The sequence below is a fragment of the Fonsecaea multimorphosa genome (genome assembly GCF_000836435.1).
Source record: "Fonsecaea multimorphosa CBS 102226 unplaced genomic scaffold supercont1.24, whole genome shotgun sequence".
NCBI lineage: Eukaryota > Fungi > Ascomycota > Eurotiomycetes > Chaetothyriales > Herpotrichiellaceae > Fonsecaea > Fonsecaea multimorphosa.
The window spans coordinates 295,593-310,638 of record NW_015971658.1 but is presented as its reverse complement, the minus strand read 5'-3'; the positions used below and the strand labels follow the sequence as shown (position 1 = coordinate 310,638).

The 15,046-nt window shown below is 52.2% G+C and overlaps 5 protein-coding genes across 5 annotated transcripts; 3 read left to right on the top strand and 2 right to left on the bottom strand.

The window, feature by feature from the left end:
* Nucleotides 1-733: 733 nt before the first annotated feature.
* Z520_09515 (uncharacterized protein) lies at nt 734-1,919 on the bottom strand (the record flags this gene model as incomplete). Its single annotated transcript, XM_016780009.1, has 2 exons — nt 734-1,271; nt 1,474-1,919. 2 exons carry the CDS (start codon nt 1,917-1,919, stop codon nt 734-736), a joined length of 984 nt encoding a protein of 327 aa, XP_016628948.1.
* A 482-nt stretch (nt 1,920-2,401) lies between these two features.
* Nucleotides 2,402-3,103, top strand: Z520_09514 (uncharacterized protein; the record flags this gene model as incomplete). Its single annotated transcript, XM_016780008.1, has 1 exon — nt 2,402-3,103. One exon carries the CDS (start codon nt 2,402-2,404, stop codon nt 3,101-3,103), a length of 702 nt encoding a protein of 233 aa, XP_016628947.1.
* A 1,934-nt stretch (nt 3,104-5,037) lies between these two features.
* Nucleotides 5,038-7,984, top strand: Z520_09513 (uncharacterized protein; the record flags this gene model as incomplete). The annotated part of the gene is made up of 2 exons (XM_016780007.1): nt 5,038-7,569; nt 7,631-7,984. 2 exons carry the CDS (start codon nt 5,038-5,040, stop codon nt 7,982-7,984), a joined length of 2,886 nt encoding a protein of 961 aa, XP_016628946.1.
* Nucleotides 7,985-9,071: 1,087 nt separating this feature from the next.
* On the bottom strand, nt 9,072-10,595 carry Z520_09512 (uncharacterized protein; the record flags this gene model as incomplete). The annotated part of the gene is made up of 1 exon (XM_016780006.1): nt 9,072-10,595. The coding sequence occupies one exon, from the start codon at nt 10,593-10,595 to the stop codon at nt 9,072-9,074; it is 1,524 nt and encodes a 507-aa protein (XP_016628945.1).
* Nucleotides 10,596-12,455: 1,860 nt separating this feature from the next.
* Nucleotides 12,456-13,613, top strand: Z520_09511 (uncharacterized protein; the record flags this gene model as incomplete). Its single annotated transcript, XM_016780005.1, has 1 exon — nt 12,456-13,613. One exon carries the CDS (start codon nt 12,456-12,458, stop codon nt 13,611-13,613), a length of 1,158 nt encoding a protein of 385 aa, XP_016628944.1.
* Nucleotides 13,614-15,046: the final 1,433 nt, after the last annotated feature.

The following is a 15,046-nucleotide window of genomic DNA, read 5'->3' as shown; positions in this document are numbered from 1 at the left end:
AGCGAAACTTCAGCCTCCCTGCATCCCGGATTGGAATCTGCTTAGCAGCTTAAATGACATTCATCCGCCCAATTGATGATCGAGGGCCCTGTTCTAGCTGCTGACCTAGTTTTGGCTGCCTTTGAAGCTGGGCATCAGTAGCATCTCTCACTGGTATTTGTCTCATGACCAGTCTCCTACGAATAGCCCGGAGTACCTGAAATTGTGTCAAAGTGTCACCCGCTCGTCAGCCCCTTCAGCCCTATCCCAGAAAACGTTGTGGGGGAACCACTTTGAAGTTTCCAGATATAGCACAACACCTGCAACGGCTGCCGCATCCATTCGCGATCGTCGAGTGACTTGAAAATCCACCCTCAAATCTGCACCGTCTCGCACTTCACTCGGCCAGCCCTTCGCAAGACTAAGTCTCGACTATCGCTTCCTCGACTTTGCTAGATGCATAAGCTCGATGGGGGCTGAAATCCATCTTCCCGAGCATGCTGCCACACAGAGAGCGACGTCAAAGGCGGCGTTCTTCTCACTTTGCGTCGGGCTTACAGCGGGTTCTGCCGCTATAGAAATAATCCGTCGTCCAGTCGATCATCAATGTTTCTTCAACTGCCCGATACCTGGTCCCATCCATTGTGCGGATGAAGGCACCGTAAAAGTGCATTGCAAGGAGGTGGCGTTGCCTCGTGTCATTCATGGCTGAAGCGGACGATGACTGGCAGCAACAATTGTCGGGGGTCGAAAATCACTCAGCCTCGTCTTCGAAACTTGGAAGGATCACATCGAATCCAGGGTCCTCGTCTATCTCAACGTCTGGAGTACCACTCTCGTGATCTTCGTCTTCCACTTGTGGTTCTTTGTGCTTCACTTTTAGTCGATATGCTATCCAGGCCCCATCGCCGAGACCAGCCGCCAGCGGATTTGAATTCAGAATGGAGGACTTCCCGCCCACTTTCTTCTTATTGCCCTTAGCGCCGGTGATCTCTTGCTCCTTCATGTCCAGCGGAATCCAACCTTTGCTCGGGTCCTTCTTGTCCGCCAGCACACCAAATTCCAACTCTTCTGGGTCTTCTGGGAGAGGCGCGCTGGAGTCTGGCAGTGTTTTGAGGTTCCGCGATTCAAGGGCCGCGAGCAACAGAGCTTTGATCTCGATGAATGGCCTTGTTGGTAAAACAGACAGCGCGGTCGTGGACTTGTGGCACTTGAAGAGTAGAGTTATCATGTCTGGTGTAGGCAATTCTGCCAGATCATCCTGGGACAGGGTGGTCATCTCGGTTTCGATGCTGCGATTTTTCTTCACGAGCTGTGGGTAAAGTGGCCGGCGAAGGTCTCAAATCCCGAATACAATGAAAGGCGAGGGAGCAACTCAAGAGTGTGATCGAGCCATCAACAGTATGGGTAAAAGAGTCGGCGAGCCTGTATTCGAGCCTGTGTTGTGATTGATGGATTTCGGCTGCAAAATTTCGAGGGTGAAGCGCGACTGACGCGCCGCAGGCAGAAAACACCAGAGGCGAATGCGGGGTAGCGTCTGCACATGACGAGGCTGAAACTCCCTTCTTGAAGAGCTCGCTCAAGCACTCTTTTGACCGGCGCCAGCGAGATAATTTTGCTTTACCACTCTTAGAGAAACAAAAACTTGGTTTGGTCGTGCTTGCTCTTTTTGAGAAACTGGCTAATCCCCTATTCCAGGATATGAATGAAATATCCGCATAGGTCATTCTATTTCCGACACGCCAGAGCGCATCGCCGTCGCCGTAGTCATGCTTCTGCTGTAATAGCCATGCTGCCAGCACGCCCGAAGATCGGTTGACTTGTTCGGCATAGCGCTCTATGGCACTAAGGAACTTCTCCAGGTGGAAGAGGTTAAACCGACCTGCTTGTCTATAGTAATGTCCCTGGCACATGAGTTCTAGGTCAACTGATGGAGACATTATATGCCTTCCACAGACTCTGTTAGTATTGAACGTCCAGTTTTCGATCGCGAGTCATCCTTTTGGAAACATTGCTTCCTTATGGGAGAGATAGGAATGAAAGTACTCAGTCTCGCCCTCGTTACTATGGATGTTCCACTTTGATAGGAGCGGTGGACGCCGCGCGAACAAAGGATTCGCAGGAAGATGGGTTTGGGCATGGTGTCACTAAAGGCCTGCTTTGGGTCAAGTCGTGCCGGCCCCACACAACCTAAAACTGCGCCAACCTCACCACGCGTGAGCACATCTTTGTTTGAGGTGTATGTACTCGGTAGACCCTTTCGATTCCATCATTTTCAAATTTCAGTGTACCGAACCCTGATCGTAAAGAGCACAGCCAGCATGGTCGAGGTCGTCAAGCCGAAGTCGAGAGCAGATTGGGGCTGACGTCTATTAGATCAATTATTGCAGCCGCCTGCAGCTTCAGACGGCCTGAGTGCAGCATGTGGCCCTTCAAATCCCCCCAAAACGACGACAAAGGCGATCTCCACGTCCTCTCCGAGGGAGAGCCTGCACTGCCTAGTACACTGCTGAAGTCAGAGCCCACGATGGAAACAAAGGAGGAGGATGCATTGGTCAGATTTACGGGATGGCCAAACGAACGACTGTCGATTCCATTGGTTCTACGCGCTCCTACCTTAATGTTGGCATCCTTTGCTTGCGGCTTCAGTCTCGGAGCTTCTCAAGGCGCCACAAAGGGCGCATATCGATATAGAGCTGAAAACGCGCACCGGCTCCCGACAACCCAGACCGGATGGTTTCTCTACCAGAAGTCCAAAAACTACCATGCGATGCTCGGCGGAATCAAGGAAGGTGTTCGATTCGGGTCCATATGTACAGGCTGGGCAACGATGTTTATGGTCACAGAAGAGATGGTTGATCTTTCCAGAGCTCGTCTTTTCGCACGAGGGGATGACGATCTAGCGACTGGGCAAAGAGACTTTGGAAGTACAGTCATCGCTGGGATGACTCTGGCCGGCGTCTACAGCTGGAAACGAGGGCTTGATCATTTTGCTGCTGCTCGAACTGCAAGGAGTGCGCTGAGACTATCCCTGGCCTACGGTTTGGTGCAAGATCTAGCAGCATCAATTAGAGGAAACCCACCGGCATATATCTCGTGGCTGAGGAGAAAGTTTTCGGGGTGAGGACCGCCGGACATATCGAACTGCGCCTGAAGAGCAACCACGGAGGTTTGTGCACCTCTTACCACAAGACAGGCTCCATCCCTCCAGATATACTCCCTCGTCAAAGGCACCGTTCCTCGATCACGACGTGGCAATCGGCTGCCGACCAGTCCGGGTAAAAATCCTCGGGACCTCTTGAGCGCAGTCAATAGGGAATGGCTCGGCTGTTGAGTGACATTGACTGCTTCTCAGGGCTGAGTCTTACGTAGAAGGAAATGGTCGCTAGCTTGCGACGAGGGAGCTACTGGTATTACCTAAATACTTCCGCCTTGCACCTAGAGTACGACTGCGTGGCATGAACGGAAGTAAAAATTCACGTAAATCAACAGCCGGAGCTATAGTCTGTAGACTGTCTGAGCCAGAGCTCCTGAAACGCATTCCACCTCACGGGTTTGCGAAGCACGGAGGCAAATCTTGAGCAGCCGTCCCAATCGAAAGCAGGCTGTGACGGTGGTTGCAGGGCTGAAAGATTTCTTTTTGGTGTCCACTCGCTGCAATCACGGCCAATGTTTCTGGACGTGTTCTAGTGCACGGTGATGCAGTTCCCGCGGGTAAACCCTAAAGACCCTCCCCATCCTTCTGGGTAAAGCCGATGGAGACTTGATGGGGACGGAGTTCCCTGTTTCGGGCAGCACCTGTGGACTTGTTCGCTTCGCAGGGCTGTCCGGGCGCCTTCAGTCCCTGAAATTGCGAGACAGGGACAGGTGCCCGTATGGCCCAAGTACCCAGGTATGGTTGGGTCGCTTAGGGATCTCAGCTTGTTTGCTTACAAGTAGGTAAGCGGTCGCAGTTTGTTGTCGCCAGGGTGTTGATAGCGATTGCGCCATATGGGTGCCATAGGTCTCAGACTCTGCTGACGCATCTCGTGCTATCCCAGCACTGGATGACTGATCTACTCACCTAGAATTACCAAATTCCCTGTTTCTCGGTACGGGATGGAGGCTTCTCCGTGCTCCTGGCTCCATGCCTGTTGTACCAGCGGCGGAGTCACCAAACTTAGGATGTCGCGGGGCACTCATATGAAGCGACAATTTAGGAGTGATCCATCAAGCAATCAATTACCTAGGTACACCAAATGCCAAAAGAGCCGGAAGAGACGGGCCTGGCTTCGGGCCTAGAAGGAGGCTTTTGGGCCGCCTCGTGCTCATTTCTTTTACCCTAATCAGTCGCTAGGAGGCGGCATCCAATCCTTCCATCTCTTTTCTCGAAACATCGTCTAGTGGACTTCTCCAAGATGGCTTGGATGGATATGCGGTTCCCCGCCACGGCAGCCATCCACAGCCCACCATCTTCATGGATAGACGGCGAGACGGGTCCCTGGCTTGAAACCTGCGGGCTGCAGCTGCGCGTCTCTGAAGCATTGCTTTGCTCATTTCTCCCGCTTGTTTCCTTTGAGACCCTCTGTGTCGGATGTGGATATCCCCTGCAGCGACTTTTTCTGAAGCATCCATTATAGTATCTCTCACACACCCGTAAGAACCAAGGTCATCATCGACATCGAAACTCCACCACCCTCTGTTCTACCTTTGCCGACCCACCGCATTCCCCAAGATTTGACAACCCAAAGTCGTCACCAGGATCATTTGCGAACACCCTCACTGTGCCCTCCTTCCCACCTACCCGTGTCGAACAGCTCGTACCGTCCTAGACTTAGGCGTTACTAAGCCAGCGAATTTGCAAGCGTTCCTGGTGGAGCCCAACAAGAGCCCTATCTGGCAGACCGACTCTTTATCTAAGAGTCTTGACCCGGGCTTTGCTTTTCCGAAGGAGCAGTCACAATCAAGAGGGGGAGTCGCACAGTACACATGAGAAACATGGGATGAGGGGCAGTCCACCAAGAGCAGCAGTTCATTTCGCGTGAACACGCGCTCAGACTCAACAACCCCTCTGCAAACATGCGACGACATCATGGCCGAGCACTGTCGCCCTACCATGGTCGCACGGCCGCTCCTCCTTCCGCTGAAGTCTCACTGGTCCGCAGTTTTGACTCCAAGGTCAATCCGTCAAGACCTGCGAGACAATCGCCTTTAGCAACCTCTCAGATTCAGGGCATGCCATTGGACTTGATCGACCGCATTCGTTCCTTTCCTCTCTTCCAATCCACCTCTGACGATTTCCTCGCCGACATTGGTCTCCTCCTGAAACCCCAGCTGCACAACACCAATGACTACATCATCACCGAAGGTGAAGATGCTAAGGCAATGTATTGGCTTGTCCGGGGCGCTGTCGCTGTGACGTCTCGCGACGGTGAAAGTACCTTTGCTGAACTGAAACCCGGCGCCTTCTTTGGAGAAATTGGAATCCTCATGGAACGTCCGCGCACCGCAACAGTGGTTGCCCGAACAAGATGTATGGTGCTGGTACTGAAGAAGGAGGATTTGAAAAAGATACTACCGAAATATCCCGATGTGGAACAGTCCATTCGAGACGAGGCATTGGAACGACTGACGCAACTGGAGAAGAAGAAGAGACAGGTGCTCCTCGGCACGGAAGATGTCCCAAATCACGAAAGAAGAGGGTCCAAGAGGGCAAGAGTGACGGTTGGAGAGGATGTATACATGAGAGACAGTGACGGCAGCGTTACCAGCTCGAGCAAGCGGCGCAAATCTCCTAGCCCTGGGACAAACGAGGTGTCAACAGCAAGCGCATTGGGACATGGCCTAGTTAACATCCGTGCCACCTTGAAGGAGCTGCCGCTGTTTGCCTCGCTACCTTCTGATATTCTCCATTTCCTCGGTCTCAGTGCGCAGCCAAGAAGCTTTGCACCATTCACAGACATTATCAAGCAAGATACCAGAGGCCGCGAAGTCTATTTTATTGTCCGCGGCGAGGTTGAAGTTTTGGATGAGAGGAACGTGTCTACTCCCAAGCCACACAAGGCCGGAGCACCCAATGGTGTGCCGCGCACACCACGGGTGATAGCTCGCCTCAAGCCGGGACAGTACTTCGGAGAGGTTGTGAGTCTGTCACTAGCAGATCGTCGGACAGCTACTGTGCGGTCAGTAACCCAAGTTGAATGCTTGATGATCTCCGAAAATGTGCTGGCGGATTTTTGGAATCGTTGTCCGCCGAGTGTCCTGCGGCAGATTGAGGACACCGCGAAGCACCGGTTACAGCTGGCGTCGGACAATGACGTTGTCATGAACGACGCAGACACAACGCCTGATATTCATGACCTTGAAATCCGGGACTCAAAAGAGAGGAAGCAGAAGAAAATCATCAGTGGACCCCGAGTAACGTTTACAGACACAGAAATCAGTAGTTCCACACAGCCAGCTCTGACAGAGGAACCAAGCAATACCCTTGAACCCTCAGACCCAGACCCTTTCTTGAGTGAGGGCTTAGAAAAGGTCAGGTCGAGGTCAAGGAGAGGCTCTCTTGCTCCGCCGCCTCCAGATGAGCCATCAAAAGATCAGAGACGACGGTCTCCTCGGTCATCACCTACCACCACAACCAATGTATCTCCCAAGAGTTCAGCATCTGGAACACCATCTCCCACGTCCGAGTACAAAGGCCACAGCGGCTTTCCGTTTTCTGATCCCTTTTCTCCAGGGGGTCGACCCAAACCACGACAACGGTCCAGCCGCGGCCTAAATCGAGGAAGTATCCCTGATCAACTACTGCCACTGATACTCGAATATCTCGACTTGCATGAGTTGATGCGTCTACAAGGCGTTTCCCTCCATTGGCAGAATGTTCTGAGTACTGCACCTAATCTATTACACTATCTTGACCTGTCACACTATAATCGGAAAATCACGGACGACATACTAATCAACCGCATCTGTCCGTTTGTTGCGGACAGACCTAGAATCATCGACATTAGTAACTGCTTCCACATCACTGACGAAGGCTTTGCCGCTTTGGTCAACACATGCGGAGTCAATGTTCAGGGATGGCGCATGAAGAGCGTCTGGGACGTCACTGCTCCGGCAATCTTGGAGATGGCAAACAGAGCTCGTGGGCTCAAGGAAGTCGACTTGAGTAATTGCCGCAAAGTCAGCGACACATTGCTAGCGAGAATAGTTGGATGGGTCGTTGCCGCACAGCCTCAAGCACCTAGCAACCGCACAAAGGTCAACTCGCACCGCCCTGTTCTCAATACAAAACTTAATAACAGCACTCCGCAGCAACCTCCCCCAGGGACAGTCGTTGGATGCCCAGAGTTGAGCTCCATCACTCTAAGCTACTGCAAACACATCACTGATCGAACCATGGCTCATATCGCAACACATGCTCATAATCGGATTGTTTCGATGGATTTGACTCGCTGTACGACTATAACGGATGCTGGGTTCCAGTTCTGGGGCAATGTCAAGTTTGAACGGTTGAGGAAACTGTGTCTGGCCGACTGCACATATCTCAGCGATCAGAGCATCGTGTGGCTCGTCAATGGGGCGGGTAGTGGTCTGAGACAGCTTGACCTGGTAAGTACTCGCCGTTTCCAACGAATGCAGTGACCTATTTTACTGATTGATATCTTTTTAGTCTTTCTGCTGCGCACTCTCTGACACAGCCACCGAGGTCCTCGCCTTGGGTTGTCCGAATTTAACCCACCTGAATCTCTCCTTCTGCGGTAGCGCTGTCTCCGACCCAAGCTTACGGTCAATCGGCCTTCACTTGACTTCCCTTCGCGAACTCGCTGTTCGTGGATGCGTCCGTGTAACGGGCCTTGGTGTCCAGAGTGTGGTCGAAGGCTGCCAAAAGTTGAAATTATTTGACGTGAGTCAGTGTAAGAATTTGCAGCCCTGGCTGGTAAGTGGTGGAATTGAGCGGTGGCGGTCCATGGGCCGGGATGTCGAGTTTGTGGTGGTCAGTTCAGGAACGAAGTTGGTACGATGATGAAGGAGAATTTTTTGGGAAATATTCTACGCCATATTTGGTCGCTTATTCTACCTGCGCGACGAATTTACATTACATGTACGCAAGCGATTGATGTCTACATATGTATGCCATGCATGAAGAGGTTCCTTTTTTAAGGGAAAAAGGCAAAAGAGCCATTCACCGGGGTAACGATGTGAGATAACCGATATTTTGGCCAGGCAATGAGCAACGACGACGACGATGAGGAGGAGGAGGAGTCGGCCATACGCAGAAGCCGTCCTGCAGGGCGGGCTTCAGAGCGAGATGGATCTGTTCTATCTACCTCCTTGGGCATGAAGAGAGCCGATCAGAGGAAGGGAATAAGAGGAGAGCAGAGGACGGAACAGGACCCGAGAGAGAAAAAGAAAGAGAAGGCAAGAGACGAGGTGTTTGAGGATGTCATGTTTTGTTGGTTGGGTTTCTTCTTTCTTGTTTGCGAAGTTTTAAGCATTTGACATTTGACCATGGACAGATACCCCCTTTTTATATGGTTCGAACGGAATTATTTTTTTGCTCTTGAATACCTACATATAGGTATTTTCAAGATACGGAGAGAGACAGAGAGAGACAGAGAGGAAAAGAGAGAGATGCATCCCGGTTGAGGGCTATAAAAATCTTCCCCAAAGCAAGGGGAGTCGTGACAGTCCCGGGTCGTTTCCTACCTAATCATTCGGTACTCGTTCTGTTCCCATCTCGTGTCCTTCATTCCCTTTCCCGATCAATCCCATCCCCCTTTTCGGCTATTCGGAGTCGACCACAATAAAAAAGGATTGTATTCATCTGCGGTGGACATCGGCTGGCTTTTCTGATGTCGTGTCTCGGATGAAGCTCCGTACAGCACCAGTTTCACCCAAGGTTGAAAGCCAGTGACAACGTCCAAGGAGACGCGCAGTCCAAGCCAACAAAAAGCATCATGAAGATCCTGGCAGTCTTGGGTAGATTTCCAGAAATCCCACCACTGCCCATTCGTGCCGCCATCTCGCAATTTCGGCAGCCTCCTTACAGATTCCCGACAGCGATTCGCCTTCCTTAAGCCGGTAATGATCGAGCAAGAGTTTGATCATGTTCAGATCCCCGAAACTAGCTGCAGCATTGATTGCTGTTGTATCGCCAATCCGCCCATCGGGGCACCGACGTCTGCTCCAGCTGCAAGAAGCAGCTGCGCAATCGTAAGGTTGCCCTTCTCTGCGGCAGCTTGAAGAGCGTTTAGTCCACCCCACCTGGTGGGCGGCGCATTGACGTCCGCTTCATGCTTGAGCAGCAGTTCCACTATTTGGATGTTCTCACCCTCACTTGCAGCTTGTAAAGCTGTACGCCCAAAGCGCTCAGCAGGAGGTGCATTAACGTCCGCTTTATGGTTGAGTAGGAGTTCCACAACTTGTAAGTTCCCATACCCACTTGCGGCTTGTAATGCTGTACGCCCTCCGGTCTCAGCAGGAGGTGCATTGACGTCCGCTCTATAGTTGAGTAGTAGTTCCACAAGTTCTAAGTTCCCACCTTTACTTGCGGCTTGTAAAGCTGTCCATCTGTAGCCCTGAGTAGGAGGCGCATTGGCGTCTGCTCCGTAACGTAGCAGCAACTTAATCAGGTCGGTGTTTTCCCTCTTGACTGCAAATTGAAGAAGCGTTTCCCTGTCAAAGGAGCAGTCTCTGAGCGGTGCGTTCGGGTCAGCACCTGCTGATAGAAGATATTCGAGTACTAAGCATTCCACGGAGCGGATTCTGTGGATGTCATTTAGGAAATTGTTTGCACAGAGATCTGTGATATTGCTGGTAAGTAAAGTGAGGTCAATGCTTCCATCTTGATGTATCAAAATATCGAGGTCCTGAATCACGCGGTCAGGCTCCTGCAGGGGAAGGTAGTTGAGAAGTCTCGCCGCGGCTGCTTCCCTTCGCGTCTTGGCTGTTGATGGCTGCCTGGAATCGTCTAGATATATGAACTCGACGGCGGGGACAGCAAGGTGATCGTTGGAAGACCCTCTGGGCCTTTCTGAGCGAGGCTGTGATAATCCCGTCTTAGCAAGGCAATTGATAGGAGGTTCAATCTCAGGTGGGCTGGTATCATCGAGCAATACCGCCATTGGATGGGACAGCTGCAGCTGTAAGGTGTATTTGACACCTGATGGGACTTCGATTGCTGCAATACGGGGAAATGGGGTCGTAGGCTCCACGGAGGACCCTCGAAAAGAGATGCCTTCGGGAGTGGAGGCCCTTTGCTCCAACCCAAATTTTCGCTTCAAAGTTGGGATGTGGTGCCTCCTCAGAGCCCTTTGCAGTCTCTTGGAGCTCAGAGTGACGCCGTTGATTTCTGTGACAGCATTTGTGCCAGTGAGACCTCGCCGTTCCAAACTGTCACCGAGAGCTTTGCAGGTCGAAGCTTTGAGATTTTTGGAATATCTCCATTCTTTAAGCTTTCGTTTATACTGTGGTATACTGGCATGGAAAGAGTATTCGTCTAGAAGGCGCTCACGGATAGTCGTCAAGGGCAGGTTTTGACTGATGTAAAGGTCGTAGATGATCTGCTTGTATTGGCTCCAATCTTGAGCGGAGAGGGTGTGGCCCTGAGCGCCAGCGTCGTCGGTTGGGAGCATTTTGAGCCTGGTCCTCTTCGACTCTTTGTTGACCGTAGAGTAGCGTCTGTCGCAGAGGAGATGAGGAGCCCATATTCTTCCAGCCTGGGGTCGAATATGAAACCTGTTCGGCTGGGCAATGAGTAAGGCTGAAAAGGTCGGAGTGACCTTTGAAGGGATAACGGGGGGCTTGCCGTGTGCACCAAATATCGAAGCCGGTGCAGCGAAAGAAGAGCCACAGCCTGGGAAGAGAAGACTGAAGACTGAACCTCGACTGGGAGCAGCAGCCTCCCTGGTTGAGAAGTTAGTACCTCGTTCTGAGTAGTTCTTATGCGGTGGAGGATAGCGAGCCACAGAGGAGAGCCAGCGTTGGCAACTGGCAAAGCGTGACGATTCATCAAGCATATCAGATTCGATTGGCCCATGATGAAAGTTCGGTGGAGCAGGTGGTGGCCATGGGAGCATAGCATGCATGGCCGACCCCAAACTCGCCAGGCCTGGTTTGACTGGGGGCGCAGGAGCCCTTCAACTGACTGGCCAGAGACCGAAAGTACGCAGCGTCAATCACTCCGCCTGAATACATGGAGGATGCCAGCCGTGTACCTTCGGCATTTCCCAATCACAACATTTTCTTGCAGATACAATTTATGGGCCGACGCAGTCCGCAAAGCGCTAGTCCAGCCTTCTACACGCGTGCTCTGCGCCTTAAGTGAACTTTTTGTCTCTCACCAATCGCTAGCACGTCGGCAGCTGCGAAATCAACCCCCAAGATCATCGGAACCTGGTGTAGACCTTTGTTGTTCGAGTTTCTGCTAAGTGTGGCGCTGGCGAAGGTCAGACTTCCGGTATCAGCCAATGTTTTGTTCCTCAAGATGGAGTTGGCAAGCAGCAGATGTAGATCTTGTGGGCGACGCCCGCCCGGATAGAGACAAGAAAAGGGACAGCAAATTGGCCATAAATACAGGCAGGATCCCTTGAGAGACTGAGAACCCATCACTTGCTTCCATGGGCCTCAGCTTGAACAAAACTGCCCTTCACTGCTTCATCTGTAATGTATGTTTCTGCCGATACTGTTGTCGGCATTGTCGCGGTCATCGTCGCCCTTCCGCCACTGGTATTTGCGGCTTTCAAAGCGTACCAGCAGAGAGGGGAGCACGTTCAGCTTCCGATATATGAACGCCCTAGCTCTGTCGCTGGACAGCCCGTTGAAGGTAAGAACGCACTTTTTCTCAGGTTGAAGGCAGGAGCTAAGGCGTCAACCACCAACAGCAGCTCAATGGAGAGGACAAGCTCCATCCATTGCTCGACCTGCCGCAGCAGTCCTTCATCACCCAACATCACTTCCATTACCTACCTCGCCCTCAACACAGATGTTACGCCACCCAACGTGGTGAATGTACGAGATAGCGCTCCAATACCTTAGAACAGCGAGGCATATTGAAGTTGGCGCTTTCTTCGGGCTTGGCTCGGAACACATCGAGCATACGGACTGGTGGCATAGGGCCTCGATACCTCCCTCAACCATGCAATCTGTCAAGAAGAGGTCCGAGGTCGCTCGGTGCTCTTAAAGTAGTCAAATTTAGGCTTGGGATGGATCTGAAGTAGGGATGGCGCAACTTAGGACTTAATGTTACTTGAAGGCATGGACTGTTCAGTGTGATATGTATTCAGAAAAATAGAAAGTGTTGTGGAATTTCTCATTGTCGGTGAAACTTTCTCCTGCGCTGAGGCTCCCAAACCTTGAAAGTGTGGGGAAACATCTAAACTCTCCAAAAACCAGCACTCTGTACCGCGTGCCTCATTTCATCTGCCTGTTTCATCACTTGAGAGTTGTTCTCACGAATCACCTGTGCCTCCCCATCCCCTCTGAAAGTGCTCGATATGGACTTCAAATCCCTGATGTCGGCTCAGATCGCCAAATCCAAGCCACCGCTGTCAAAGTCTCCTTCCTCGCCCTCCCCAACCCCCGACTCACCCGCTTCCACAGCAGCGGCAAATAAATACGTCCGCCGCGCCGACCTCGAAGCCTCGCGACAAGCCGAGTACCTCGCCGAACAGGCCAGACTCTCAGCCGAACGGGAAGAACGTCTCGCGAAGAAACGGAAACTCGAGGAGGAGGAGGCCGAGCGGGATGCGCGCAGGGAGGCAAAGCTGCGGAGACTGGCGGAGGAGTCACGGCGGAGGAGAGAAGAGGAGGAGAAGGAAGAAGAAAGGAGACGGAGAAAACGCCTCGGACTGCCCGAAGTACCAGAACAGCTCGTCCTCGAGGACGGCAAGACGGAGAAAAGTGAAGCAGGCACAGGTGAAATTGGAGACGATATCCCCGATGATGAGTTGCGAAAGAAACTCCGCCAAATCAGTGAACCGGCTACTCTCTTCGATGAAGACTACTCTGCGCGACTGAAGCGCTATTACTCCGTCACCCGGAAAGCCCTGACGGCTTCTTCACAGAAGCTGAGCAATGGACCTATCCCGACCACACTAGAACCCGTCGAGGAAAAGGACATGCTCCTCCCTTCAACCCTCCCACTTCAAGCAGGAACAGAAGAATACACATTCCTCCACCGCCAGCTTGCGTCCTACTTCACCCTCCTACTCACCGAGTGGTCACACGCGCTCGCTGAGCGAGACGAGTCGGTCAAGCAATCCTCCAGCGGCAAAGCCGCCTACAACAACTACCTCGTCGTGTTGAAGGACCTCACTCCTCTGTTCCGGCACTTCGAGAAACAATCCCTCGACTCGGACTTGCTGGAACCGATCTGTAAGATTGTGCGCTCTGCTCAGAAGAGACGGTACGTCGAGGCAAACGACGAGTACCTCACCTTGTCAATCGGCAAAGCCGCCTGGCCAATCGGTGTGACTATGGTGGGCATCCACGAACGATCTGCGCGGGAGAAACTGCATGAGAGCTCGAGCGGGAAACAGGCGCATATCATGAGCGACGAGGTCACGCGCAAGTTCCTGCAGAGCATCAAGCGGTGCATCAGTTTCGCCCAGACGAGGTGGCCGCCGGAAGATTTGGGCCAGTTGATGGGATGAACGATGGATGATAATGTCTGCCGATAAGTTTCCTTGCCTTCCTGCACGCACAACAAAAGGTAGTCCAAATCCTAGATGTTGGGAAGAGTTATATATGCCCTATCCCACTGCCTGGGCCGTTCGACATATGTAACCAGGGCATATCCCATTACAATGTCCCAAATCTGTGCTGAAGAACAAACCCTTCGAAGCCCGACCCTCGGCCTCGACAACAACGATTACAGCAGATGACGACCCTATCAAAAGAACTAGGGGTGCACACATCAGGCGTGCTGCGCGCCCAGCAGGAAAATCGCTCTGGTACCTCGTCCATATAATGATTCAAAGAACGGGGCTCCATCAACGAGAAGAGATGTCAAGCGGATGGATATCAAATACTCTGAGCCAAAAAACTTCATGAGCGTTTAACCACCACCCACCCGCCAGGTGAATTCGAAGATGGATGAAGCTATGTACAGTGCACACAGTTACTACATTTGGGATTATCTCTGAGAGACAGAGAGAGATCAGAAGCAGACTCATTATACTCATGTGTAGAGGAAAACCATAGTTAGTACTACTAACGTGGCCCGTATATCTAAAATCCCGCAACAGAAGAGACGACAATCTCGTCGCATCAAGAAAAAAAAAGGACCCTCAGACAACCACCCAATTTACAGCCCAAGCAAACCCTGTATCAAAATAATCCCCAAATAATCTAAAAATGAATAGACAATCTTCAAAGGAAGCATCAAGTGCCGATTGGGTATCGTAATCGTCAAGAAACTGGGCTCGCTTATAATTAAAACCACCTCGACCCGCCAGAATGGGTGGAATTCCCCCAAAATGGAAATCATATATCTTTCCCCCCCTCCTTGCATCCTTGCTTCCTTGCATGTGCTGATGTGTATACCTGTCACACATGACTAACTCGACGAACAAAACCACATGTCAGACGGTTCCCCGTCTGGTCCGGGGTATATCCCGTGTCCTGTACCGGACTCCCTTGGTTCTAGCGTGGTGTAACCACACCGCAACGCTTCGGCGGAGGAACAATGGTGCAATCGCCGGGTCCAGGTCTCGTTGGTCTGTCACTTCGCCCGGTAGTCGACGAGCGCAAGGACTTTTTTCCGATCATATGACGGACCTACTCAGATCTGACACATACGAAGACTCACCCTCGTGACTGGGAGGGCATCACAGCCTTCTGGAGAGGCGTTCCCTCAGCCTGACAGGCAGCGCAGCGCGGAGATCAAGAACGGATTAGGTACACCCGCAGATAACCGATCGAGGATGCCACAATTAGTTTTGACTCCCGGAGCTGAGTGAACGGCAACGGCGCCTCCGTCTGGGTGCCGCCAGGATGTGACGAAGGTTGCCGAGGGTCCAGCCTCGCGGGCTGTGTTCCCTGCAAAGGTAACGCTCCCGGGAGGGGCGCGGTAGACCCCGACTCA